We start from the raw sequence: 26,615 nt of genomic DNA, 5'->3' as shown, positions 1-26,615 counted from the left end.
AGGTCCGGTCAGCAGGATGTCATCAACCCAGGGCAGCAGGTGACACTCAGGGGACGGGCCGCACTCCTCCAAGGGCTGAGCCACAGCCCCGTGGTGATTCGTGGGGCTGTGCAGGTATCCCCAAGGCAGCAGCTGGTGCTGTTTGAAGGCTACAGGCTCCAAGCTGCTCAGGTACCAGTGGAATATATTCCCCCAGTAGGGAATGATCTGCTAACAGGTCGTGTCCTGTGGTGTGTTCAGGCACTGTCATACTCCTCACTTGATCCAAAAACTGTGGATACCTTGATAGTTGCAAGATTACAAAAATCTTCTTGATCCAACCCTTCCCTCCCATCTATTTATTCTTGTGGTAACAGAAATGATTGCGATGAATTAGGGCTGCTTCTGCACCAGTAACCAGCAAAGCCCTAACCTGTTATTTTCTATGCTGGCTCCAATGCAGTACAAATAGAGGGTGTGGACAGGCCTCTCTCTGGTATGACCCATTCACCAGCTGCAGTGGATGGGGACCACACCTTCTCTGTTCTTGTTTTCAGGAAGGAAGGTTGGGGCAGTCAGGGGCAGGTGAAGAAGATGTATCTTCACAGCAGAGGGTGACACAGACAGGACCAGTGTCCTGGGGCTTCGCATTTCCTTTGATCTTCCTTTCTTGAACAAGGAGTTGATGTGCCATCTAGCCCCTAGACCCTCTCTTTGTGCCATCAACACCCCCTTCCAAGTAACCTTTCCCTTCAGCTGGTACACTTCCCCCTCTTTTCCAGTCTCATAATCACCAAACCGTCCCAGTGGTAGAATAGCATCCTGCCCTGGCTTTCCTACAGCAGCTTCTAGCAAGAAGATTATGCCAGGTGTAAATGGGTCCATACCAAGACTGAAAGATATGCGAATTAACACCTTGCCACCAACATTATTCACGTTAGGCTTGTACTGGAAGAAATATCTGTTCCTTTAAAAGGCACAATGGGACTTTTTAGCTATAGATATTGAATTATTTTTATGTCTTCTACAGAGGAAAATTAACTTTTTGTAGTACAGAGGCCTCTTTTCACTATGGATTAATTCCCACTAATCGTTCCTGTAACAGGAAAATTGACACTTTGGAAACATCAGTCCTGGCAAACTATCCAACACCTTTATTTCCAATTTCATTGTTCATTTCCAATACAAAAGTCAAACTTCCACAAGTAGGTCTTCAGAAGAAAATTTTATACATAAACAATTACATACAGCATTTATAATGTGCAGTATAAAATGTACACTGTTTGCATGAGATACAAATTGTGTATGATGTCAAGATTTAAACAACTGTTAATTATATAGACTAGTTCTGATGGTTATATTTCATAGAGACAGTTGTAGGTACTGCCTTAGAGCACAGAAAATATACAGTTCTGAACTTCTCATCCTCAGTCCCCAACTCCTGTTTCAGATTCGGGGAAAGGCTTGGTCTTTCTTCATATTCATAGAACAGTTCTGAATTCATCAAAAATGAAGCTAGGCACATGTGCTTCAACAACCTGAAGTAAACAGGAAGGCATTTGATTAATTAACAATTTGTATGCTCTATTCATCCATTAACAAGCACATCTGATCTATGAATCAAGCACACAACACTGTTGACCTGAACCACCCTGGCTGTAGGATGTGCTCGGGAAAGGGACACCATGCCAGGCAGGTGGGGCAAGCCCTGGGCTGTGGGGAAGCGCCGGGACATAGGTACTGTGTCAGACTGGAGGAACGCCAACACCCTCTGCTGTTTCTCCACATGGCACCGGGCTGAAGCGGAAGCTGGCACAGGTACCAGATACATCAGCTGCAAGACTGACCCGGGGACTTCCTACTACATTGCACTGTGGGCTGGGAAGGAGAGAGGAACTGGAAGTATCTCTCACTTAGTTGTATTAGATGGGAAATGGCTTATTCAAGAATTACTGAGGTACAGCCTATGGCAAATGGGATTATGGCTTCTTTTTAATACCACATATAAATAATATATAATCTTCAAATGCAGTTAAAATGCATTTAACCCTAAACTAAAGTCTCTCTAAAAGCACAGACTTTCAGAAATTCCCTCGTGTGTGAAGTAAAGAAGTTCCCTGGGTAGCCATGCTTTGGCAGGAAGGGAAAGAAATCAAGGACTGGAGATGGTGTTTCACCAGAATTTAGACTTGCTAATTAGATTTTGCCCTGCATTTAGAATACAGCTAAGTTTATTATTACTTAACTCTGCACCATCTCAAAACTTTTATTTCTTCTCTTCCCAAAAGCCCCCAGCAATATATATGATCTCTGAAAATTAAATAAAACAGACTTCTTAAATCCGCACAAAGTTGAAATCCTTTCTGTATTTTGTATCCCCTCTGTATTTTGCAAAAAATAGTTTTTCCATAAGGATACCATGACTAGTGTAGGAATAGTTACACAAAGTACATGGGTAACACAATTTGTAGTTTGTACAGGATAAAGAATTAATTATGACCCATTCCTACCAGGTAACAGATTTTTCATCTGTACTTCCTTTTGGCAGCCTTTTACAGAATATCTGAAATGGGTCAATACTGCTTTTTGGGACAAACTTAACAAGTCCATTATTTTGGTTATTTGTTTACAGATGATGCCACACTCCAGAGTAGATATGCATGATCAAACTGATAGTACATAACCACAGCATAAACAAAGATTAGCTCATCTGAACAGGACTCCCTCTCAGTGCTACATATGGGAGACATGGAATTCTTTCTTACCTTTCTTGGTAACTTTGTGTAGCGAATGTAATCTTCCAGGAACATGAGGGCACCCACTACATCAGCAGGCATTTCTGGTATCTTCTGGCTAAAATTAAACCACCATGAAGATTATACTCTTACTAGCCAAACAGTTATTTGGATAAAGTAACATTAAAATGCCAGCCTCCAAATAACATTGTTTCTATTGGGTACCATGTGATTCCATTACAAAAAGAAATAATATTTGAATCTTATATTTAGTAAAATATATTGTTATTACTATGTCAAATATACTCTGCTAGGAGAACATACTGGAAAAGCAGTGATAATACCACTAAAGCCCTCTTCACATAAGTGATACTTAAGGAGAAAGTAAAACATGGATACCTTGTGCACTGTTCCATCATTGAACGAATAAACTGGCCAATCAGAGCCAGAAATTGTTCTGTGTATCTTGAGTGAAACTGTTTCAACAGGGTAAGAAGTCCCAGAACTAAAGGAAGCCAGTCAATTTGATCAGCTGGCCGTTTGCATACCACTCCTGCACAGGAAAAAAAACCCCAAAACAACACATATTTATAAATCAGAACATACTCTTTATATCAGAGGCAAACTTATTTAATATACTCGTGTGAGGTTTTTTTGCTGTGCCTCCCCTTCTGCTTGCCCACACATAAAAATTAAAAAGTAATGTAACAACTGCATTTCTTCCATAGCAAATGGCTTAATGATATTAACTAAGGCATAGGATTAAATGAGAAAGTCAGGTGTTTGGATTCTCTTTCCTACTCTGTTGTATTTGGTTTCAATATTATAACAAATCTGCCTGGACATGATGGACTAAAGTCAGAAACCGAGTATTTTCTATGCAGATAATTTTACTATCTTCTCTATAGATAATTCCACATAGGCTTTCATTAGATTTAGACAAACAACAACTTATACAATACCTAAATCTTTGTTGTACTGAAGTTTCGGAAACTGGGAAATGAGAAATAGGAAGTTGACAGTGGGAAAATATGGCAGACGTTTTGTTGTTATGTAGATCTGGGGGGGGGAAAAAAAAAAAAGATGAACACAGTTCTTTCACATATTCATTTTCTTCTCAGTTAATAATCAGTAAAATAGAAAAACCAAACTGTACCAAGCACTGGAATATAAGCCTGACCTTATTTAATGGATTGTGAATGCCAGCTGCTTCCAGATAAGCTGTGATTTCATATAAAAGAGTGTTGTCTTCTTTAGGATAAGGTAGTGATGGGTTCTGATAATGTGCTTCAATGTCAGCCAGTATTGCTCTAAAAGTAAAATAAACTGATTAAATACTTATTTAAATTATCCCCAAATAAACTTTACATGATGCCACATCTCATATTAATGTAAAAGCTTCAAAGACACAAACCCCATAAACGGTTACAAGCAAAAGTAAGCCACCTTTCTGGAATACCTTTTACAAACATATATGATTCAAAATTAGTACCGCACATTTTCACTGTTCTTACTTCTCATCCAAATATGACCTCAAATCCAGGTATAACCAAGTGCAATTAGAAGCTGCACTGTCTACTAGCGTCTTCATACAAATTACTTGCCAATTTATTTATTTTTAATGTTTTTATTTGGTCCAAATTCAAATACTCATCAACAAAAAAATGAATAGAGTCAGACTCCACACTTTGCCATAATTTAGATTTTAAGGATTGCCAAATTGATAACAATTATGTCACAGTGATACATGCAGCTCTTCAGCACATTCTGCTTCTTACTTATTGAGATTTTCCAAAGCAGCAGCCAAATGCTTGGAGTCAAATCTACAGGAATAATTTAATTCATTGGTAATCTGTTGTCTTAAAATCTGCATCTGACCAACCTGTTGAAACAAACAAAAATAAGGTGGATGTTATACTGAATGCAAGGAAGGAAGAGTAAAGTCAAACTAAGGAATAACTTAATGTGTAACAATTTACAGTTAAATCGATTACACAGACTCCTCATTACACCTAACAGTCTTTGTAGGGCTGCCCAAAGCAGGGACATACATAGTGGTTGGAGCTACTTCCTCATTTTGGTAACAGGGCACTGATTCATCATAGAATCACAGAAAGGTTTGGGTTGGAAGGGACCTTAAATATCATCTAGTTCCAGCCCCCCTGCCACGGGCAGGGACACCTCCCACCAGACCAGGTTGCTCCCAGCCCCGTCCAACCTGCCCTTGAACCCTTCCAGGGAGGGGGCAGCCACAGCTGCTCTGGGCAACCTGTGCCAGTGTCCCACCACCCTCACAGGAAAGCATTTCTTCCTAATATCTAATCTAAAACTACCCTCTTTCACTTTAAAACAATTACCCCATGTCCTATCAGTACAATCCCTGATAAAGTCCCTCCCCATCTTTCCTGTAGCCCCCTTTAAGCACTGGAAGGCCACTAGTAGGTCTCCCTGGAGCCTTCTCTTCTCCAGGCTGAACAACCCCAACTCTCTCAGCCTGTCCTCACAGCAGAGGTGCTCCAGCCCCCTGATCATCTTCGTGGCCTCCTCTGGACTCACTCCAGCAGGTCCATGTACTTATGTTGGGGACCCCAGAGCTGGACCCAGCACTGCAGGTGGGGTCTCCTGAGAGCGGATTAGAGGGGCAGAATCCCCTCCCTGGACCTGCTGGCCACGCTTCTCTTGATGCAGCCCAGGACACAGTTGGCTTTCTGGGCTGTGAGCGCACATTGCTGGCTCATAGTCAGTTTTCCATCCTCTGATACCCCCAAGTCCTTCTCTGCAGACTGCCTGCAGTCAGAACTGACAGAATCCAACTGTGCAGTGCAGCCAAAGGAGAGGAGTAGTCACAATGCCCAAGATTTACACAGTACATGGTAGCAAATAGAGGCAGTGTGAAAAGGGCACTAAAAAGGTAACAGGTATAAACCCCCCCTTACTTGCTTGTTTTTAATTTGTAATGGGAAATGCTTGTACTCTTTTCCCCACCTCTCCCTAGACCTTAGGGTCAGCAATGGCAGGCTTGTTGCAGTTAACCTTTCCCTTCCTTCCCTGACCCTTCCTCTTTTCTTAAGTAACATAGAGAACATTCAGAGCACACTGAAAAACACCGGTCACAAAATATCACTACAGAGACAAGATAGAGAGGCATGTTAATGGGCCAGCGTGTTTAAATCTTTGCCACAGTAGACTGTCTTCTATGTGAACAGTGCAAGTTCAGAAAATGTTACTGCTCTACACTTTAGCCTTAGGTACATTATGTTCACAAGGCACTGTGGGGAGTCTCAGAGCTCCTGATACTGAGCACTAACCCAGTCTTCTCAGATCAGATTTCTAGTGCTAAACTCCTTTTCTGGCAAACTATTACACATTTGTGGAGTGTGAGCTGTCATACAAACAAAGTTCAGGAGCTCTTGCAAATCCAAGCTTCCTTCACTTGTGATGATACAGAATTCCAGGTCAACATAATACACCATTGTAAAATAACCAGATTAAAGTATATAAACAGAGAGCCTAGAGTGAATTCTGTGTATCGCTAAGACACATAAACCTACCTTCATTATGGAGTCTAAATATGCTGTCCAGATCTTCTGAGTTTTTGCAATTGCTGCAGAATAAACCTTGCTTGAATTTGCTGAGAAAAGAAAAACGGTAGGGTATTAAAAAATAGAACAAGAGGAGAAACAAATGCAAGTGTACAAAGACAATAGCTTTCTTCCATCTTAACCAGTAAGTGCTTACCTATAATTCCTTTGAGAGGACTGACGGCATTCATAAGTGCTTTTAAGGTATCCTGTACTGTCCTATCACGCCATATATTTTTCTGAAACATACTGAGGAAATTCTAAATAAAACAAAGAAATAAGTAAGTAAAATCCACACACATATACCACCAACAATAAGCATAGTGTACAAGGGCCACATTTTTCAACAGCAGGGAAAGAATATTTCCACAAAGAGTTGAGTAATTCTGTAGCCAGACTTTGTGCTTTTCAGTCCTAGGATAATTAGCAGATCTCCCTCATCAATATGTAGTACCCACTGTAGACAACTATTCATTCAATTTTGAGGAAGAACTGTCTTCATCGATACTTATTTGCCTTAAAATCTTTAGCCAGGCTAGGACTGGATTCTTCTCAGAAAACAAAAAAACTTGGTTACAAATAAAGGTATTGAGGAAAAAGTCATTACATAGAATTGACACCTTATTTGTATCATGATAGACCCAAACAATCTAATTCTTTGTTGATATCTAGACAGAAAAATAGAAGTTGACCTGAGATCAACTTTTAAGTATACACAAGCGTACACCTTCAAAAGGCATTCCTTGCAAACCACTGTTTAATGTAACACATAACTTGTGTTACATAGCACCATTTATTCAAGAATACCAACTTTCATAATTATAACTAAAATTCTTTCCTTTGGGGTTGAATACACATTTTTCAAATGCTTTTGATTTCAATTTACCATTTCAAAAACTAACAAGTTTTTAAATTTCACTAGTAGTTATTCAACAATTAGAGCATCGTGACCCTGAGAAACCAAAGTTCAAAAATTACCTGAAGTTCCTTTACAATCATGAAACACAGCAGCCTGTCTAAACCATTGAGACCAAAGGTACCTAAAGTGTCTTGGATCTCTGAGAAGAGACGACTATTGGTTACTTCCTGATGAGTTTTGATATCATACCAGGTGTTCATTTGGTCAATGTAACACGTGATTCTGAAGAAAAATTAAAACAAACAAATGCTTCAGAACAAGATGCAAACTGTTCCTGCAATAATCTGAGCGATGAGTTATCTTATTAGTTACTCTTCTCTCTACAAGGGTTTTGTCACCATTCCCTGGTTTTTCTCCTCTCTACTTGTGTAACACACTACTTTCCTTCTTAGACTAAAATCACAGCTTTTCTAGACTAGTTTTTAAAATGTACAGGATGGACTGGGTAAATTTGGTTTTTTTAGATAAAGATGGTGATATGACAGCTACATAAAAACTATTTGTTGTATATTTTATTTGTATATGGTGGAGCCATTCAATGCGTGGTGTTAGCCTGTGACATGCAATACTTACTTTGGGTCTGTGATCCTCAGGATTTCTCTACAGAGCCGACCAATAAATGTTACAGACTCATCCACAGGTGTGAATTTTGGTATAGGAATATGCGTAGACTGGTATATGCTTTGCCAGTCTTGAATCTGAAAAATAAGTTTTAGAGTAATTTGCAGTGTTACCATTGCATATTTTTAATTGACTTAAACAAAAGGAATAAAATTTCTAAAAGTAGTACATTGTAAAACAATATTGTAAATGACACACAACAAACACTATAAGAACAGAATAAAGCAGAGAGAAGAATGAGTTTTATGACAAAGAGCAAGCAGAAGGTAAGCGTGGAGGTTGAGAGAACTACCCACGTTTCTGGTGGGAGTTCCATCTGCTCCTTTCTGCAGTAAGACCAGGCACCATTTTGTTAGCCGAATTTAAGATCTCTTCACTCCACCACTTGTGAAATATTACAAAAAGAGCTGGTAACGACTGCAATCTTTGTAAGCCTGCATTATGATGACTAACAATAGATATAAAGAGGACTACTATGATTCAGTAGTTATTTTCCATTTTCTTTGATAAAGAGAGGAGGGATATTGTTCACTGGTAAGAGATCCTGAAATATTTTGTTTGGGGTACTTTGATCTTATGTACAACTAATGCAGTGGGGATGCTGAAATCATTCAGAAAAAGCTGGGGGCAGGTGTTTTACACAGTAGTTAGCACACTTAGTTGAAGTCACAACAGTATGGAATGTGCACAAAAGGGTACACATGCTCCATCAGTCACAAGCTTTAACATCCAAATGTAAAGACATTTATCAACTTTTACTCATTCTTGTTTTTGACTAGCACCTTTGTTCTTAAGAAGTTATTGCACTCCTGTTCCACATTGTAGTTAATAATACGAGACACTTCTTCTTGCCAAATTTTTAAACCATATATGTTGACATAATCCTGGATATATTCAAATGATCGATGGAACCCATCCATTGTAGCGGCCATTTCTTTCAGTTTGGGCATCAGTTCGCTTGGCTACAGATGCAAAACCAAAAAACAAACAAACCAAAAACCGAAACTGTGAATATGTGGAATACAAAGAGAATGTATAAGGTTTCTAAATGCCTTTATACAATAAGCTCTAGAGGATTTCACTATGCTCCAGCCAGAACTGGAAAGCACTGAGAAATTTATCAAAGGTTGTTTAATTTCTGAAGTAATTCTTCTTACTAAATATTTTTTCCTCCTGCTTTTAATGTTTATTTTCAGCTTCCGTGACACTACTGATTGATCTGGGTGGGAGAATCAAGAATATGGACAGGATCAAAACAAGGAGTCACACTCCTTATTCTATCATTGCCTTTCTATGTTTACCTGGCTTATACATATGCGCTATCAGTCATCACAAAGACACAACTGTGAACTCAGAATTGACAGGACACTTGACAATAGAATAAAAATATGTTTGAGAATTCTATGTACTCTTGGCAGTTTATGAATTCATTTTAACATCAAAGAAAGCATTCTAAGTAACCTTTAAGAAGTTCAAAAAGCGTACTCTTTACAAAAAGGGAATCTGTATATGAAAGTATGAATTATTTTCTAGAAGGTAGTATAATAGAAGAGGTCCCAGCAAACCCAAGATATGTAAAAAAATAAAGTCAAATCAAGCTGTTACACACCTTAGCTCTAGGATTAAAGATAAGTCCCCTGTGAAGAGCTAGAGCTACCCGTTTTACTAGCTCTTTCCTTATTCCATCCTCTAGTAACTGTTTTGGGTCCACCTAAATAGAAGAAACATTTTTTTCTTAAAGTCATAAAGTTATAAAAAAAAACATAAAGGATTTCATTTGTACCAAGAAAGATATTAAGTACTTGTTCCTGGTCCTGAAAGAGGTATCTTAATGTAGGAAGAACAGTCTTTGCTAATGAAAGAAATAACTCTTCAGAAAAGCCTGCAGAGAATTTTTCCAGTGGGGAGTGTGGGGGGGAAGAGTTTCAATTAAGGCTGATGAATTTATTTACAGTGAGCACTGTGAGTTCTTAACAACCTTAAATAATACAATTCTTATCTGAATACCAAGTTGGGCATCACCGTTTGAAAATCTGTATGTAAACTTACTTTTTCTTGTCTTTTTATCTTTTCTCAAGGTCTTGCTTAATGTGACAAAATATCTGTGCTAAAGTACTAATTGACACTGAATGACTTTTTCCTACTGGAATAACAGAACATTACCTTGATGATACCAACTAAAGTAGTTTTCATCATGAGGATACCTTCAGTGAAGATTGAAATTGCGTGGGTTAGCTTGGCAACCTTTAATAGAAAGAGAAAATACAATTTTTTGAGGTGATTCAATAGATTCAAATAATTATGCTAAAAAGATATGCATCCTTCCCAGTGGTAGCTTCCTATTTTAGATTAAAGTAATTTGCACTGATCTACTTTAAATTCTGCATCTTTTTCTAGACTTACTTATAGTACAATAATAATCTTTCTTTTAATTAGGTCAATATAGGTATGTTACCAGTAGGAAAGAACAAGTAACCCTCAGAGGCTTTACAGAGATTATGGGAGGAAAGACTCAGCTGGCTGTATCATGCATGTGCAAAACATCATGGACAAAACTCTAAGTTGGTACCTTTGAGCAGGCTAGGGACACAGCTGGAAGTAGTTATTCCATAATAAAGCCTGCTGCCAGCAATGAGTCCACTTCAGTATTTCCACTTAATACAGTAGCACATTTACTTAGTTTTAAATTTTAGGTGAGCATCCTTAAACTTGGAGTTCAGACAAGCCAGTCTTTTGCCTTTAAGTCATTTATAACATAGAACAGAGACAACATAGTTCAGACTTACAGTACTATAGAAATCAAAAGCAAAAAAGCTTTTATGTGAGATGATTAGTTTCCCCTCTACCTCCTCAAGATAAAAGTGAAGCCAAGAATCCCTCTTCAAAAGAAGTAATACTGCCTCCATCTTCATCCCTGCCTGCCTGCACCCTCCCAAATAAACTGCCTTTACAAAGTTTAATGGGGGAGTCTAAACCTAGTATTTAGGTCTGAACATCAGCTTAATCCAAGATCACAGCCTGTTTGTATAAAACTCCTAACAAGCGATCACTCTGGCAAAAACCGCTGGAAAAAGCTGACATCTTAACTGATACTTGGAGAGCTAAAAGATACAGTCTGAGAGAAAGAGTTACTGGTCTACTTGGGTTTTTGCTCCTCATCTTCCTCTATTAAAAAAAGAACCAAATAATTTTAATGTTTGATCACTATTCCAGACTGACAACGGTGCAGAAAAAAAAAAACAAAAAAAACAAAAAAACAAAAAAACAAACATAAAAAAGCCAATGACCAATAACAGCTTTATCTGATCAAATCAACATTCCTCCATGCTGTCTTCACATTAGAGGGCAGCAAAAAGCTTAACCCTGCTGGCTTACTCAGTCTTCAACCTTCTCCTGGAATAAGCATTCCACATTTGGAGAGCTCCATTTCAGACTTGGGTTTTTAGTTCCCTCCTGCTCCCCCATCTAAATAACTCCAAAAATCTTTACCCTCATTTATAAATATATTTAGTTTTCCACCCTTTTTCTACAAGTTCAAAAGGTTAAACTTTTACAAACAGAAGAGCAAAAGTTACTCATCTGTCCTCAAGAAACCTAAGGTATGCTCATGATAACACTAGTCAATTTTAATTCTTACTCAGTTAACAAATCAAACTTCACTATTAATAGGTTAACAGCTCTATGGAGTTGTACCTACTTAAACTTAAAGTTGGCCATCTATAAGGTACGTTTTTTCAGAATTCCCTATTTTAACTGCACCTCGTATCGTGGTCCAAGCTGAGCATAATCTCGTAGCTTGTCCTTATCAAGGCGAGTAGGCACTTCAATAATATCATGAGTCTGAAGCTTTATAATTTTGAGTAGAGATGTAAACATGCTTTCTGGAATTATCTGTAGAACCTTTGTAGATGAGAGAAGAAACAAACATGGTCAGTATATTATATGTTCTCATTTAAAAAAAAAATCTTCAATTAAGGAAAAGTAATTAGAGAACAAGACAATTATGCCCCTTCAAATGCCTACCTTTCTTACATAGGAAACCAACTCGCCAGAATAATACTGTGATACACTGAGAAGATCAGGGCTGTTTGCTTGATTGATGCGGAGAAGTGGCAAATCAAGTGCAGAAGCAAGCTAGAAATAAAGTTAACATTTTAACTTCATACTTCTGTTTTTCTAATGTAAATGAAATGCTTCATGTCTCCTGCTCAGACTCCTAACCCACAGCTCCAAGCACTACAATCTTCCTAAAGAGCAGTGTTATAATATCAGGTTTCCCAACAGGAAAAAAAAAAAAAAAAAAAGGTGTTAAAAGTCAAAAAAGCCCAACAGTCAATAATGATGCTACATTCCCCTTATTAATTTTTTTTAAAATCTTACTAGTTGCGCGAGATATTTTTTCATTGTAATTTTACACTTCCCCCCCCATGCTATTTCCCATTCTTGTATCTACAGAAAATATTTTGATCTGATATCAGATCTTCGTCATGACAAAGGTCATAGACAACATCACTTCTGTAATTCCTTCAGCCTCCTCTGATACATATGCAGAGGATCCCATCTGTGCACCAATGTCTCCAGCAAATAACTGTAATGAGTAGAGGCTGGATGACGAGATTTATTTGCATAAGAGCAGCAATATAACTGATTGCATAAAAAACCATGCATAACTTGGCTTTATTTTTTTAAAAACTAACCTTGAGTTAATTTAATACAGTCTAAAAAATTTGGATACAGAATATGTTGGTAAAAGGAAGTTTGACTCTTTTGTGACTTCACAGCCTTAAGGCCTATTTAACAAATGCTTTGGTTGACCTGCAGTGTTCAAATACATTCCCTGTTGTTCATACTTACCTTTAGGAAAGTGGCTCTGAGTTTAGTTACCATAGATGGACTGACTCTTATGCTTTCCTGCATAATAGATGTAAAGCTGGGGTAGGAAACAAACAAAACCAATCAGCTTCTTCCCCTGAAACTCTTAGTTTCAACTCTTAAATCATATGTCACCAGCATCAGTGTAATCTAGAAATGGCACAGGAGATCACTAAGGAACTTCACTAAAGGATGATTTTGTCTGAATAGACATTGGCTAGAAAAAAACCTGTAAGATAAAGAGGTAGGTTGGGTAAAAGAAGAGGGCGTGAGGGAGTGTTGACAGCCAAGATAATGAAGTAGTAGCTCAGCAAAATCACACCACGGTAAAGGAGTTCTCTTACATCGGTCTTTCCTTGTTTGTTTTTGGTTGAAATCGGAACTCCAGTAATTTGGAGAACACTTAACTAGACTAAAGGGTGGAGACAGAACGTTATCAAAATTGTTGTTTAGAACAGGACAGACAGTAAAAACTTACAGTATCACTTAACCTGCAGCTAACAACATGACAAGGATGAATTAATGAGTTGATTAGGGTCAAATATACTCAACAACTCATAGAACAAGGCTTCAAGACTGTTTTTAAATTGGAAAGTTTATAGTATTAATAACATTTATGCATGTTATTTCTCACAAGTTCTGCAAATGATGACTGATTGAGAAGAAAAAGCTGCTGCTAAGATACCTGTCAATTAGTTGCCAAGCATAAGAAAGATCACCAACTATCTGCATGGTGATCAAGACCTCTTCTTTAATGTTGATAGTTCGGATCATCTGATGGAGAAATTTGCGGGTGTCAGCCAGGAACTGGCAAACTTGCAGGTTAGTTTCCAGCTGGTGAAACTCTTGGACCTATATTTAAAAAAAAAAAAACCAAAAAAAACAAACAAAGCCCATAAAACAACCCCTTTTTTTGCTCTTCATCTTTAAGGACAGCAATACAAAAAGAATCAGTAAACTGACACATTTCTTCAGGATGTTATTAGAGCAAGACACTCAACAGATCTTGGCCTACTTTAGACCTCTCTAGCTTCAAATGAATTTATTTTCAGAAATTCTAACAAAAAGAGTAATGTCAAATAATGTATAATACTGAATTCATTTATTTGAAAAACCCCACTAATGCTCAGCTACAAGTGGCAGGATTTTTTTTCATGCTATAACCCTTATTTTATAATCACAAGGCCTATAAGCAAGTCCTGCTGACTGTATATATAAAACTGCAAGGATTGACAGACTTAAACAGTTGTTAAAATGCAGATCTGTTTTGTAACTCATCTATGAGAAGTCAGTGCGTGTGTATCAAATGCTATTTTTCAAAAGAATGAGGTCATTTATCTCAAAATTTCTTTGCCATACCTCCTCCAGTGCCTGTATTAGCTGCACAGTTTTCCTGCCTGCTGCAGTGGAATCGTCATAGTTTAGAGACATTATTTGCTTGGAGATTTCTCTGAACCAAGCCTGAAGGTTCTCTATGTAAGAACAAGAAAAATGTAATCTTTGCATGTATGGTCATCAACAAAGACAGGGAACTTGCTAGTCAAAGCAAAAAAATAAATAATATTCACTGCTATAAATGTAGATTATTTTAAAAAGTCTTCATCTTACTCTTACATTTCTAGTCTTTCAATATGTAGACTTGTAAAGAGGCAAATGCCCAGATAAGTTTCCTATACAACATTAAAAAAAAAAACCCTGCCAACACAAATGGACATTACAAAATTTATATGAAGATTATAAAGCCCTTCAAATAATAAATTTGTGTTTTATGAATGGTTTTACATTGTTAATTGCCTTGGCATTTGTAATTTCAATGTTTTAGCTATAAGTCTGCTGACATGAAAAAGATAAAGGGAAATACTTCAGTAAGGTAATTCTGCTTTTAATTGGAAGCAAGTAAGAAAATTGCCTGTATTCTAAGTTTTGTTGTTTTGGACTGATCAGAAATGTTGCCCTTCCACTGACACTTTATACAGTGTTCCTGATCAAATGAGAGAGTGATTTACTATTCTTATTCTTACAGAAGTTCAAGAAAAAAAATAAAACAAACAAACAAAAAACAAACCAAGAAATGTTTCAAAAAAACAGAGCAAGAAATTTGGAAAGAAATACAGATCCAGCACTTTTAGGTCCCTGGAGAACTTGGAGAATCAGAACGGTACCACTTGGTGAAGAGAAGTAGTAAAAGAAGGTTTGAAAAAATGCCAACATGACAGAAATCCAGGTTGCAACTATGGAAAGAATGAGAGGAGAGGTTAAACCATCTCCATATTTAATGGGCATGATTTTTGCACTCTTGTACATAGAACACAGTAGCATGAACTCCATTATATGTGGAAAAGTGAACTGGTATTTCATAGTCCTACCTGGCATATCTAAATAAAGTGATAAAAAATATGTTGAAATAATATGGCCATCTAAATATTAGGTACCTAAATATGGCTTATGTATGGAATATATACAGAAAACCTAAACAAGACAGCATGTAAGATGTCTGTGGCAGCTGAAGGATGTGAAAATTTTTCCTATTATCAGTATTAGCAGCATGTATTTTCTTTTGGTAACAGCTTGGAAATAAAAAACAAAATTACTTTTTTTTTTTCCCCGCAGTTTAGTTTTCAATAATTACCATTTTTCTCCACTCTAGTAAGAGGTTTAACTCCTGAGAAGACATCAGCAAGCTCAGTCATTCTTTCAGATCCCTCTTTCTTATAGTTCTCCCACTTAGTTTGTTTTTCTGACAGCATCTGCTTGAACATCTGTTGAAAAATGAAGCATTTGATTTACAAAACTGGCAGGAAGGCATACTACAATAGATGAAATAAAATACTGAAAACAGATGGAACTGACTTACAGCGATTGCTATATAACTTAAAGATCTTGCCAGAGTATTAAATACAAAATTAAAAACATTAAGAAATGCAGCCAGTGTGATGGACATATGGTGATAGAAATTAACTGAATTTTAAAAAACAATATGATGCTGATATTATGATTTTTAGTCACTTATAAAAATATCCAGTAACTTTTTTAGCTTAGAGATCCTAGAAGACTCTGGTCTAATGTTGACTTACACTTCACATACTCATCTCAGCCTTATGGAGAGAAATCCAATTCAAAAAGTATGTATGAGAAGTTAAGCATATTCTTACATATTTTACCAGGTTAATATCAGAGCATTAATAGGGAATCTTTTAGAAATGGCAGAACTTAGGTGTAAGAGTTTTCTTAGCACCTTATCCTGTCTCTGTTTAAAAGAAAGCCTGAAAAAGAGAAGTATGGCAGGATAAAAACTTCTGCAGCTTCCTCAACAGATTTTGTTATACCTGTTATCAGGATGTTCCTGCAAAATTCTGAGTAAACATAAACAGGTTGGGTAAGAATGAAAACTGCCAATTACTGAAGACCGCAAAAGTCACTTCCAAGCAACAGTAGTTTGTAATCTTCTATAGAAAATGCACAATTAACAAATCAGAATAATATTTTTTTTATCTAAGTAGACTGTGTGGTAAACGTACCACTACTGTTTAAGTCTTCAGCTCTGTTCTGCCATTCAGGGGAAAATGCTGAAAAAGGCAGCAGCACATTACCTCTTTCAAAATGAATTCAAATTGAGCTGTGTCCAGAAGCAGCTGGAAAAGGATCCTGGGATTGTACCTTGAGTCTGTTAGGATTTGATCCTTTATCTGGCGGAGACGTTTGTTATTTGGATCACAAGCTAAAAATGGAAAGACAACATTTCTCCACTGTTACAGAAATTGGCCAAGCTTTTCAATCTTTGTAATTAGACTGTTTTTTTGATAGCTTGAAAGCAAAACCAGTTTGGTCCGATAGGTAAGTCCCCACTTGTCTCCATTTACATGGATCTCACTATCCTCGTAAACCCTTCCTTAGAACAGGAAATAATTAAGGTTTCTGTGGTGCTTCAGCCTTCTTAAAACTCTTCTGCTGGCTTCTGCAAACTAAACATGAATTTAGTACACCTGGCTGGGAAGCCCAGAGATCAACATTTCTGAAACTATTACAGAAAATGCGTGGAGGTGTAACAGAAGCCCTCTCACATACCAAGAAGCCCCAAACACAGTGCAAACATCCAAAAAAGAGAATGTCTAAATAGTTAAGTTTACAGACCCAGATTTATGTCAGAGATATTATTCATTAGTTTCAGTTGAATTTCAGTTCAACAGAATAAAACCCTTGGTCTTAAACTTTTAATTACTAAGATACTAAAAAGTTGGCTACTGCTTTCCTTTTGGTACTAGGTAAAACTTGCAGAATGATGCTTTAAGTGATAAGGCAGAAAAAAAGATAAAGTTCCCAGACTTTTTCTGCAGAGTATTATTCAACAGGATCATGACTTCTCATACTACTTTTTATATCTCTGTCTAGCTTACAAGAATTAAGAATAGGGATGTGTGCTGTTTCAGCTGAAGACTTTAGGAGACTGTTAGCAAAAGAACAGCTCATCAATCTATTGAAAACAGTAGGTGAAACTCTGCTGACTGCAACAGCAGCACATACTGAACTTCCTTTGGGATGTAACATGAAGCACCAGTACAGCAGGACTGACAGCTCTGTAATAAAAGTCTAGCATGAAGTCTTACCTGTGTCTGCAGTGTGAAGCATCAGCCAGCGGATAGCGACATTGCAGTCTCGCAGGCAATTCAGCAGCTTGGGAATATTGTCCAGCACCAGCTCTTCCCTTAGACAGCCCTCTTTGAGAAACTGCTGCACCTGAGTGTGCACTCGCTCAGTGACTGCAGCATATCTGCTTGCCTTAAAATATACAAAGCTTGAATCAATATAATCCTTGCCTCAAACAGAATGTATCAAGTACAATGTGACCGTGGCTTCCTGACAACTTAAAGGGCACACAGATCAAAAAAGTGCTATAAAAATTATTACCAGTCAGCAATATTATACACTGCAACTGCATGACAAAGGATGCAAACTAAATTTTAAAGCAAAGAGCTTACACAGGAAGTATAATGTTTCCAAAATGCAGACTTGTAAACTTCCTATATTTGCTTATGTACTCTGTAGAAATTATTCCTAAAAAACTGTACTAATATTTTATTGCCTAATGAGAAAGAACAAAAACAAAAATCTATTCCAGAATGGAAATACTTGTTATGAATGAAATGTCAGTTCCACTTAGCAAACTTCTTTCCTAAAGACTAAAGAAAAATTTCTGCTCGTATTCCCTAAGTTTACTAGACAATATATGGTACAGTTCTCCTAATTAGACACTTCTGCATGTTCTTTCCTGAGCACTGGGGTCAGATTCTAAGGAGGCATTTAGCTATTAGGCAAACAATCAACGAACCCAGTATTACTCACTGTTTTTCAGTCATGGAAGAAATGATTTCACATAAAAAGAACTAACTGCAGTATATCATACAGCATTCTGGTATCATTCTTTTAAATGAGATGCTTTTTGCAGATTATTGCTTATTTCATTTGGGAGGCCCCATTTAAAACTAAGTGCCACATTGTCAGCATAAATGTGTAACCTCTAAAACTGTTATCTATGAAAGACTAACACTATAGTCATCTTAAGACATCCCAATAGGGAATAATACGGCAATGAGTGCTAGCAGCTATTCAGTCAAGTCACAACACTGAAATTTTTAGGGGAAACAAACACAGCAAGAGGAAGTGAAACAAGTAGTGCTGTGAAGACCAGATTTTGAAATTCGGAAGTATCTTTAACTCAAAGTCATGCACAAAACTATGTACTCAAAGCATTGTACTTAAACATAATGCAAATAATTGTACGCAAGAAAAAAAGACTCACACATTACTGATGTCCTATAATATACCCAAGATGCCCACACAGCTTCAGTCTTGCTAAAGATACTTAACTCTGGCTTATGTACCTGCTCTTTGACATTTGAAAGATCCAGCGTGTAGTTGAGGGCAGTCTTAGCAGCTTTGTAGGGTTCCCATGCTTCTGCTAGATTTACAGTGATTCCCATGTAAATGCTAATAACCTAAGATTAGAAGCAGAAAACAAGAAGTTGCATTTATATTTTTATTATGAAAAAAGACATACTTTTCATTTAGCAATACAAGTAGAAAGCAATATGCTGCGAGTATGGATATGAGATAACTAAAGTTTTTGTGTATCTTTACTTTCTGCTCCATGATCTTTGGAAATCAAGGAGTAAGAAGGCTTTGAAACAAAAGGCACCTAGTTAATTAGAGGCTTATTTGTGAAAACAAGCTGACAGTTCCTTCAGTCACTATATCTATAATCCTTGGCCTCTGTTTTTTTCCCCATGAACTTATGACTTCTTTTTCATTTCTATGATGCCACACAGAAGACTGATGAAAGCAACCGGGGTAATGACTATGATAGCAGGGGAAAAATGATCCAAATGAATCCTACACTGAGAATGCTGAAATGACCAAATTGAAATGTATTGCATCTTCTATGGTGAACACAAACAGAAGGAAAGTATGATTCCATGCTGTGATTTTTAAGGAGCAAAGAGGAACTGATTTCAGACCCCTAGCCAAGTTTAAGTATTCTTAATTCTGTATGTAAAAATACAGAATTGTTGTTAACTTATAAGTGTTTGTAAGATACTTGATTAAAAATGGAAGCCTTGAGTTACTAACAGATGAAGATATACAGAGCTGTGGCATTATGAGCTTTGTCACACTATTGCTCCAATACTCTTCCATCCAGGAGTGATCACATCTAGGGGGACACTGTCAGCCTTTGAGCTCTTCTGACAGTGCCAAAAACAAAGCAAGTAATTGCAAATGGGACACTGGTCTGCTGATAGGAGAATCCCTCTCATATTGCTGAAGTGAAGCTCATTATTTCCTATAGATGACAGTTCCTCAAAAGGCTACACTTCAACTACTAACAATCATTTGGAACCAGTCTAAGAGTCAAATACTGTATACGATGCAGCTCACCCATCCATACCTGGTCACAAGATAGGTGTTGTCTTAAAATAGCAGTTTGTACTATGATGTCAAGTGAATAAAAACACTGGCATAATCAAAATTCACAATGTCAAGTTCTCATTTCTAAAATAAGCTTGCATTTTTTTCAGAAACTGATAGGTTCCAATGTCTTTAAAAATAGCCAGCTATTACAGTTTTTTCCTTCCCTCCTTTCTTCACTGTTCCACTCACGGTACAGAAGAATACAATCTGAAACCAATATAGATAACAAAGAAACTATAAATTAATTTGTGTAAGTCTGATTCCCTTTGATACAGGCTACCTGGGGACTCTATTGTTACATGTCAGTCTATTTCAGTAGCATTTTTTGCAGACTAGAGCTTCTGGATCGAAATCCTAAATCTCAATACTGAGATGTAGTAATTCCATTTTGATCACTGCATCTGAAAGGTCTATAGAAGTGCATAGAGTGACAGGTTTTCCTTCTAAGTTATTTGGACAATAGCATGGAATGAATTGTTAAACAAGTTTTCAAATAACATCAGTGTGGGGGGATTTGTTCAAGAGCAAGTCTGTCATCCAGTGTCCTTGACAAGCTGGTAGAACTCACTAGCAGAAACCACATAAAGTTTAATAATGATAAATACAAAGTCCTGTACTAGGGACAAAACCAAACCCTTGCAATGGCACAGTCTGGGAACTGACTGACTATGTAACAATTCTGTAGAAAAGGACCCGAGTGTCCTTCTGGACAAACTATGCCTGAATCAGACATGCAGCCTTATGATGACAAAGAGTAATCATACACTAGGCTATGTCAGTTAGACTGTAGTCAGCAGATTGAGGGAAGGGACTATTTCCATCTAGTCAGATGTGTCCAGATTTAGGCTCCCCAGTATGAGACAGACAAAGACAAACTGGAACAAATTGAATAGAAGGCCACTAAGACACTTATGAGCACCCACTATGTAAGTAGAGGTTATGGGACCTGGGTTTTCTTAAGCTGGAAGAAAGATGCCTACGGGATCTAACTGTGGTCTTCCACTACCTAAAGGGAAGTTATGAATAAGACAGAGACAGACCCATCTCAGAGGTGCACAGTGAAAAGACGAGAGGCAACAGTCACAAGCTACAAGGGAAATTCCAGTTGCAAAGAATGGAAAAACTCTTCACCCTGACAGTGATTAAGCACAGCCCACAGTGCTGTGGGCACAGTGGTTAAGCACAGGTGCCCACAGAGGCTGTAGATTCTTCATTTTAGATAATTTCAAAATTAACTGGACATGGCCTGAGCAGCCTGAGTTAACTTTGAAGTTAGCCCTGCTTTGAGGAGAAGGCTGGACTAGAAGATGCCTATAATACCTTCCAGTCTACATTTTTATATGATTCACTGTATCATGATGGTACTAGAGCATAGTTGATTTAAGCATTTACGACGATAACTGATACTTTCAAAGGATAGACTTCCATGCTTATCCAGAAGGTTTGACTCAGGCTGCTTCACTCTGAACAAAGTAAAATTTCCACAGAGAAGAATTTATTCTAGTTTTAGGACATTAATATTTTCTATAATGCATACTGTAAAAATAAGCTAAATTGTTTCTATAACATTAAACCCAGGGAATGGTTTTAAAACAGAATTAATTTTTACCCAATTATCTGGAAAGTATTTATCCACTATCTCTCTCATTTTTGCTTGTTGAGTGTGAAGAATAGAAGAGTCAAAATACAGTATCACATAGAGCATAGCAGCCTGAGTAGCCAGCGCAGTGCTGCGGTGTTCTGGTAATGGATATGCTGAAACCTAGGAAAAGGGAACAAAACAAAACTGAACATAATATAATATATCATAAACCACTTGCAAACATTATGAGGCACGTACAAGAATACAGTATATGGATACTGGGAGGCAAGAAGGATATGTGGGTAAGCTGGACATGCTTATACATGCAGCATATTTAGCAGATATATTTTACACAATATAAACGTTGACTGTGTAGATGCCTTCTAATTTTAACAGGATATAAGATTTTACTATGCTGTATATGAGTCAAAGGAGGGATGATCCAAAGAGCTTAAGATAAGTTGAAAGGAGCAGAGCTAGAAATAAGTATTTTATAACAACTTAGTATGTTTACTTCAGCTCAGATAGAAACAAATATTCATTTAACTGAAATAATAGGCAATTAGGATGCAGTTAATTTAATCATTCACTAATTCCATGTACCAGCATGATCAAAAAGAATAAAATTATCAGCTGAATTTTCATTAAAAAAAATACATAGAATAATACATTAAAATATCTCTATACTAACAAAAAAATTGTCTTTTTCAACATTTGAAAATGAAAACAGTCCTGTGCTATTATTTAGTAACAATCTAATTTGCTTTCATTTTGTTTGGTTATTTCATTAGGTTAAATTTTCAGACTAGTAAGAGAAATCAGAAGGCTTCTGCCCGCTTCCATCAAGAATAAGATGCAAGTATCAAAGGAGATAACACCTCAGACATAACATTATTTAGTAGAACAAGCTGTATTCTGTTGGGGCTGAGCTGAGTATTTCTACCCTACTTTTTGTACTACATTTGGGAAAAGTACATTGGTTATAATCGTGCTTTGTATAGTAACATCAATATTTCTCATTATCAACTGTAAGCACCACGAAATAGAAATAAAACTGTAATATTATTCTAATGCAAAGGCAATAAACCACCATTACATTAAAAAGAGGACAAGTAATTTTGATAAAGTATCAGCTGATTTAAGTAACATTTCTAGGTTAAGTACTTTACAAGAGCATATACTCATAAACGCTTCATAGCTTCCTCTCAGAGACATAAATTATGTCACAAAATGGGCTCTTCACAACTTGCTAGGTTATCATTTATCTGTTTCTAGAATTTTGCACAGGTGAAAAGGCATTTTTTCCTCTTTGAAGGTTATTATGTCTGTCCGTGATATGAAAGTCTTTTCAGTAAGGTCCCTACTTTTAAATTATTACTCCTGCCTAAGGATTTAAGCCTTCGTTTCTTGTAATCATTCATTAATCTTCAAATGCTACTTTTCTGGCATCTGTAAACTGTTTCAGTTATCCAGGATTCACTAAAAGTGTGCCAATAATTTCAGAAACAAGATTGCTTGTCCATGCTAAAGACAGAAGCCTGCTCAAAGGCAAATGATCTCTCAAGCCATATTAGAAGAGACTGTAAATGTAATAGCCATTACCCTTACTTGGCTTAAAGTTTTTGTTTTTTTCCCTTTATTAATACAACTGTCATAGTTATGAACTGAGATATTAGTGCTCCTTTTTAAACACACTGACCACTAAAGAACGATAAAGCTCTTTGCAGTAACTAAAAGAATGGGAATCTTTGAAGGAATTATGAGTTATTAAGAGTGATTTAAAGATATTAGACAAAAGATTTTTTTTTTTTGCTGCAAGGTTGGCCAAACACTGGAGCAGGTTGCCCACAGAGGTTCTGCAGCCTGCACCTCTGCAGATATTCAAAACCCAACTGGATTCAGTCCTGGGCAATCTGCTCCAGATGACCCTGTTTGAACCAGGGGGTTGGACTAGCTGATCTCAAGAGGTCTCTTCCAACCTCTGTGATTCTGTGGTTTATTTTTTTCTGGGCTTCATGGCTGAGTAACTAACCCGAGAAACCATTTTACAGTCATGTTTAGATACCTCTTTTATCTCACAGTAACTTACCTGGTTATAAATGTCATCTGACCGTAAGCGGCCAATAACCATGCTAATGAATGTTTCACTTATGGGTACCCTGCTGAAGTAACTCTCAGGGTAGTTTGGAGGTCTTTTAGCTCCAGGTTGGCTCGAGTATCCAGTACTTCGAAGCAATTTACAGATATCATCTAAATTGGAATCAGCAGAGGATCGGGCTGCACTGTTTTACAAAAGAAAGGAACAAAAATTGAGCTGTATGACCTAACCATGTGTTCCTCTCCCTCCCCTTGTAACCACACCTTTCTTCCAAGAAAATAATCAGATACTATGATTTGGGAGATTTTTAGTTGTTTACTCCAGGAATATAATGTTCACCACAGTATAGGAGGACACTGATAAATGTCCATACTGGAATCCCAGATATTCACAGAAAGCACAAACAGAAAAACGAACTTCACTCAGGAAAAGAAACAAGTAGCTTTATATTCAGAGGACGAGTTTTGTTCTGGGCTTTTTTGCTTCCCATTTCTGCATTCCACTCTCTCATTATATACCGAGAGGCATAAACATAGTCAAAGAAGCATAGCAACAGGATACCCCCTTTTTTATATGTTTGAAAGAATTTGCAGTGATACCCATTGAGACCCTAACTGTCATACAACGTGCTGTCAATCTACCTTGGAAAACTCATTATTGATTTGACTAATCAAGCACTGTAACTACAAGAAGTCTGACTTGCAATACATTTGTCATCTAGATACTCAGGACTTTTCACTGAGATCTGCTCACACATTTGGGAACCTATGGTACTTTCATAGCTGACACTTCTAGTGTTAAAGCTTTAGCTGAAAGTTTGTCAGTGGACTTCAAATTTCTGTTGTGAACAGCATGAAAAGTCTGTTGCTCCAGTTTTGCAACTAGACCTGCAAACACAGTTCTACCAACATTCAGAGTGTTCTGCTGAATTATCAGTCCATCTGTATGTAGTCAGTTGATTAAAAAGGTGCCAATATTTCCATTCATCTTAATTCAATAATCTGTTTAACTGAATATATTGCATTTTGCAACCTTTCAGCCTTGAGTGCTTCAGCATACCAATATACATTACCTGTATCTGTAGTAGGAAACCAACATTCTTTCTCTGACTTCTCCTTCAATCTTCTGGTCAATGACCAGTAGCATGACTCCATATAAATAGAGTGCTTCACACTGTTTAGAAAAAGAAAGAAGAAAGGAAATCACATAAAGACAAATCTGTAGTAACATTTAAAGAAACATGTACTGGCAAACCAACTCAGTGTCAACTACATAGTCAGTACAATACAAAAAATGGCAGGCTGTATATTTTTTGGCCTTTGTCCCTCTTAAAGTGAGTCGTAGCATTTCCATGCATTTGGTAAACTTAAATGTTTGTCTAGTTTGGCACTAAACTAGTTGGTTCATTTTTCTACTATTACAAAACCGTTCAACACTTACTAGAAGCTGTTTTCCATCTTCATTAAGGAGGACCGTTTCTAATGTTTGCTGAATGTAAATTCCTTCATTGAGGTCATCTAAATATCTAGCAATCATAACAAAGAGTTGGGTCATTGACTACTTTGCTCACAAATCATATGTCCTCAGAAAATTTTCACAGAAAGTCAACAGTCACATCAGAACATTTTGCTAGTACAAACAGCATGGAGTTTTTCAGACAAAGAAGAGATGCTCTACTGTGAAATCAGGGGCTGGAACCCGGAGCTAGAGTCAACCAGTTGGCAAAAGCCTCCTGCCATATCCCGATAGTCTATGTGAAAAACACAAGAGGATACTTTGTAACTTCATAACTTACAACTTACTTTGATACTTTGTAACTTACAACTAAAATCCTCTTAATCTTCTTAAGGATGGATAACAGCCTGAGAAGAGAGTACTCCGAAGGCTTCCACTCCAAAAATTAGGAAAACTGTCATATTTTGAAGTTATCTTAAAAATATCTCCTGGAAATACCATAAATGGATGTCAACTGCAATTTGGAATGTAGAGCTAGAAATAGAATATGTTCATCTCTTAACAGAAGATTTCTTCCTATACCAATAGGTAATGTTAAACATTTAATCTTTCAATTAATCCTTTCACATAAGATCAATAACAAACACAATTCTTATGCTTAAGATTCTCTGGAATATTTTCTGAGGAATATTTCATGAACGTTTCATACTGTTTATTACAGGCAAGAGTAGCAAACTTGAGAATATCCCAACGCCACTAAAAATTAAGTTCAGGAAAATAATGCTAATGAAAATTAAAGAAAAAAAATCTACCCGATACTCTGTATTGCAAGACCACAAAAACGTTAGTTTAATAATATGGAGTCTCCTTTTATTAAAAAAAAAAAAATCTTCAAGACAATCTCCAAGATAAAGAAGAAAAACTAGCTCTAGTTTACAATTGAGGAAATGAGGTAGAGAGATTAAATGTTTTCAAGTCATATATTAAGCTGGTAAGCAACAGTAGGAGTAAAAGTCAGTGCTCACTCCAGCAAGCCAGGTGCATATGAATATGCTTCAATAGCAAGTGTATTGGATCTCTAAGGAAAAAGCTTCTCTTTATTAAGACTAAACAGTAATTTAGTCTTTAAGAAAATCCACATGCATTTAAGATACCATACCTGTTTAAATCTACAATGTATTTATGTACACTCTGAAAAGCTAGATAAAATCTTGTCAAAATTTCAATATTGTTTTCACGAAATTCTTCATCTAAATCCAGTAACTCAGGTTTTGCTTCCAGTTTGCCTTCACATGACTCAGGCCCCTAAGAAAAGAAATTAATCTTCAGAGACAGTATTTGACTTTGACCTCTATATGACTTTCCTTCAGTAGGACACAGAACACGTACAACCACTGTGTGCACACCACCAGAATTAACATTTCTTACTGAAACAAAGATCTGTAGTTGTTGTGGTTTGAGCCTGGCCAGCAGCCAACCACCCCACAACCACTCACTCATCCTCCCCCCCAACCTAGGAATGGGAGAGAGAATTGGAGGGGTAATGGCAGACTCGCAGGTTGAGATAGAAACAGTTTAATAATGGTAATAAAATGAAAACAATGACAGCAATAGAAAATATAAACGGGCAATGCACAATGCAATTGCTCACCACCCGCTGACCAATACCCAGCCCGTTCCCAGCTAGTGATCCCAAAATACCAAGATCCTGCAATTGCAATCCCGGAAGCGAGAGAGAGAGAGATGGAGATGGAGAGAGAGAGAGATGCACGGGCAGGACATGGGAAGTTGGAGGGTCCTTGAAATCTCA

The 26,615-nt window shown here is 37.1% G+C and overlaps 1 protein-coding gene across 1 annotated transcript in view; it reads right to left on the bottom strand.

Annotated features, from left to right (window-relative positions):
- Nucleotides 1-1,110: 1,110 nt before the first annotated feature.
- WASHC5 (WASH complex subunit 5) overlaps nucleotides 1,111-26,615 on the bottom strand; it is a 29,133-nt gene continuing 3,628 nt past the window's right edge. Inside the window, exons 3-29 of the mRNA XM_042785822.1 lie at nucleotides 25,965-26,110; nucleotides 24,791-24,875; nucleotides 24,423-24,523; nucleotides 23,342-23,534; nucleotides 21,280-21,432; nucleotides 18,587-18,700; nucleotides 17,312-17,483; nucleotides 16,298-16,425; nucleotides 15,337-15,466; nucleotides 14,067-14,179; nucleotides 13,393-13,559; nucleotides 12,690-12,765; nucleotides 11,859-11,969; nucleotides 11,595-11,735; nucleotides 9,999-10,079; nucleotides 9,445-9,546; nucleotides 8,618-8,797; nucleotides 7,788-7,912; nucleotides 7,274-7,436; nucleotides 6,453-6,555; nucleotides 6,266-6,345; nucleotides 4,493-4,596; nucleotides 3,895-4,024; nucleotides 3,677-3,773; nucleotides 3,114-3,267; nucleotides 2,745-2,832; nucleotides 1,111-1,517 (exon numbers count right to left, since the gene is read on the bottom strand). Coding sequence (XP_042641756.1) covers nucleotides 1,461-1,517; nucleotides 2,745-2,832; nucleotides 3,114-3,267; nucleotides 3,677-3,773; nucleotides 3,895-4,024; nucleotides 4,493-4,596; nucleotides 6,266-6,345; nucleotides 6,453-6,555; nucleotides 7,274-7,436; nucleotides 7,788-7,912; nucleotides 8,618-8,797; nucleotides 9,445-9,546; nucleotides 9,999-10,079; nucleotides 11,595-11,735; nucleotides 11,859-11,969; nucleotides 12,690-12,765; nucleotides 13,393-13,559; nucleotides 14,067-14,179; nucleotides 15,337-15,466; nucleotides 16,298-16,425; nucleotides 17,312-17,483; nucleotides 18,587-18,700; nucleotides 21,280-21,432; nucleotides 23,342-23,534; nucleotides 24,423-24,523; nucleotides 24,791-24,875; nucleotides 25,965-26,110 — 3,294 coding nt within the window. The 3' untranslated portion in view covers nucleotides 1,111-1,460. The remainder of the gene's footprint in view (nucleotides 1,518-2,744; nucleotides 2,833-3,113; nucleotides 3,268-3,676; nucleotides 3,774-3,894; nucleotides 4,025-4,492; nucleotides 4,597-6,265; nucleotides 6,346-6,452; nucleotides 6,556-7,273; nucleotides 7,437-7,787; nucleotides 7,913-8,617; nucleotides 8,798-9,444; nucleotides 9,547-9,998; nucleotides 10,080-11,594; nucleotides 11,736-11,858; nucleotides 11,970-12,689; nucleotides 12,766-13,392; nucleotides 13,560-14,066; nucleotides 14,180-15,336; nucleotides 15,467-16,297; nucleotides 16,426-17,311; nucleotides 17,484-18,586; nucleotides 18,701-21,279; nucleotides 21,433-23,341; nucleotides 23,535-24,422; nucleotides 24,524-24,790; nucleotides 24,876-25,964; nucleotides 26,111-26,615) is intronic.

Source organism: Tyto alba, unplaced genomic scaffold (genome assembly GCF_018691265.1).
Source record: "Tyto alba isolate M040663 unplaced genomic scaffold, T.alba_DEE_v4.0 Super-Scaffold_9, whole genome shotgun sequence".
Classification (NCBI taxonomy): Eukaryota; Metazoa; Chordata; class Aves; order Strigiformes; family Tytonidae; genus Tyto; species Tyto alba.
Note: the sequence above shows the minus strand (reverse complement) of the source record. Positions and strands in the feature narration are given on the sequence as shown.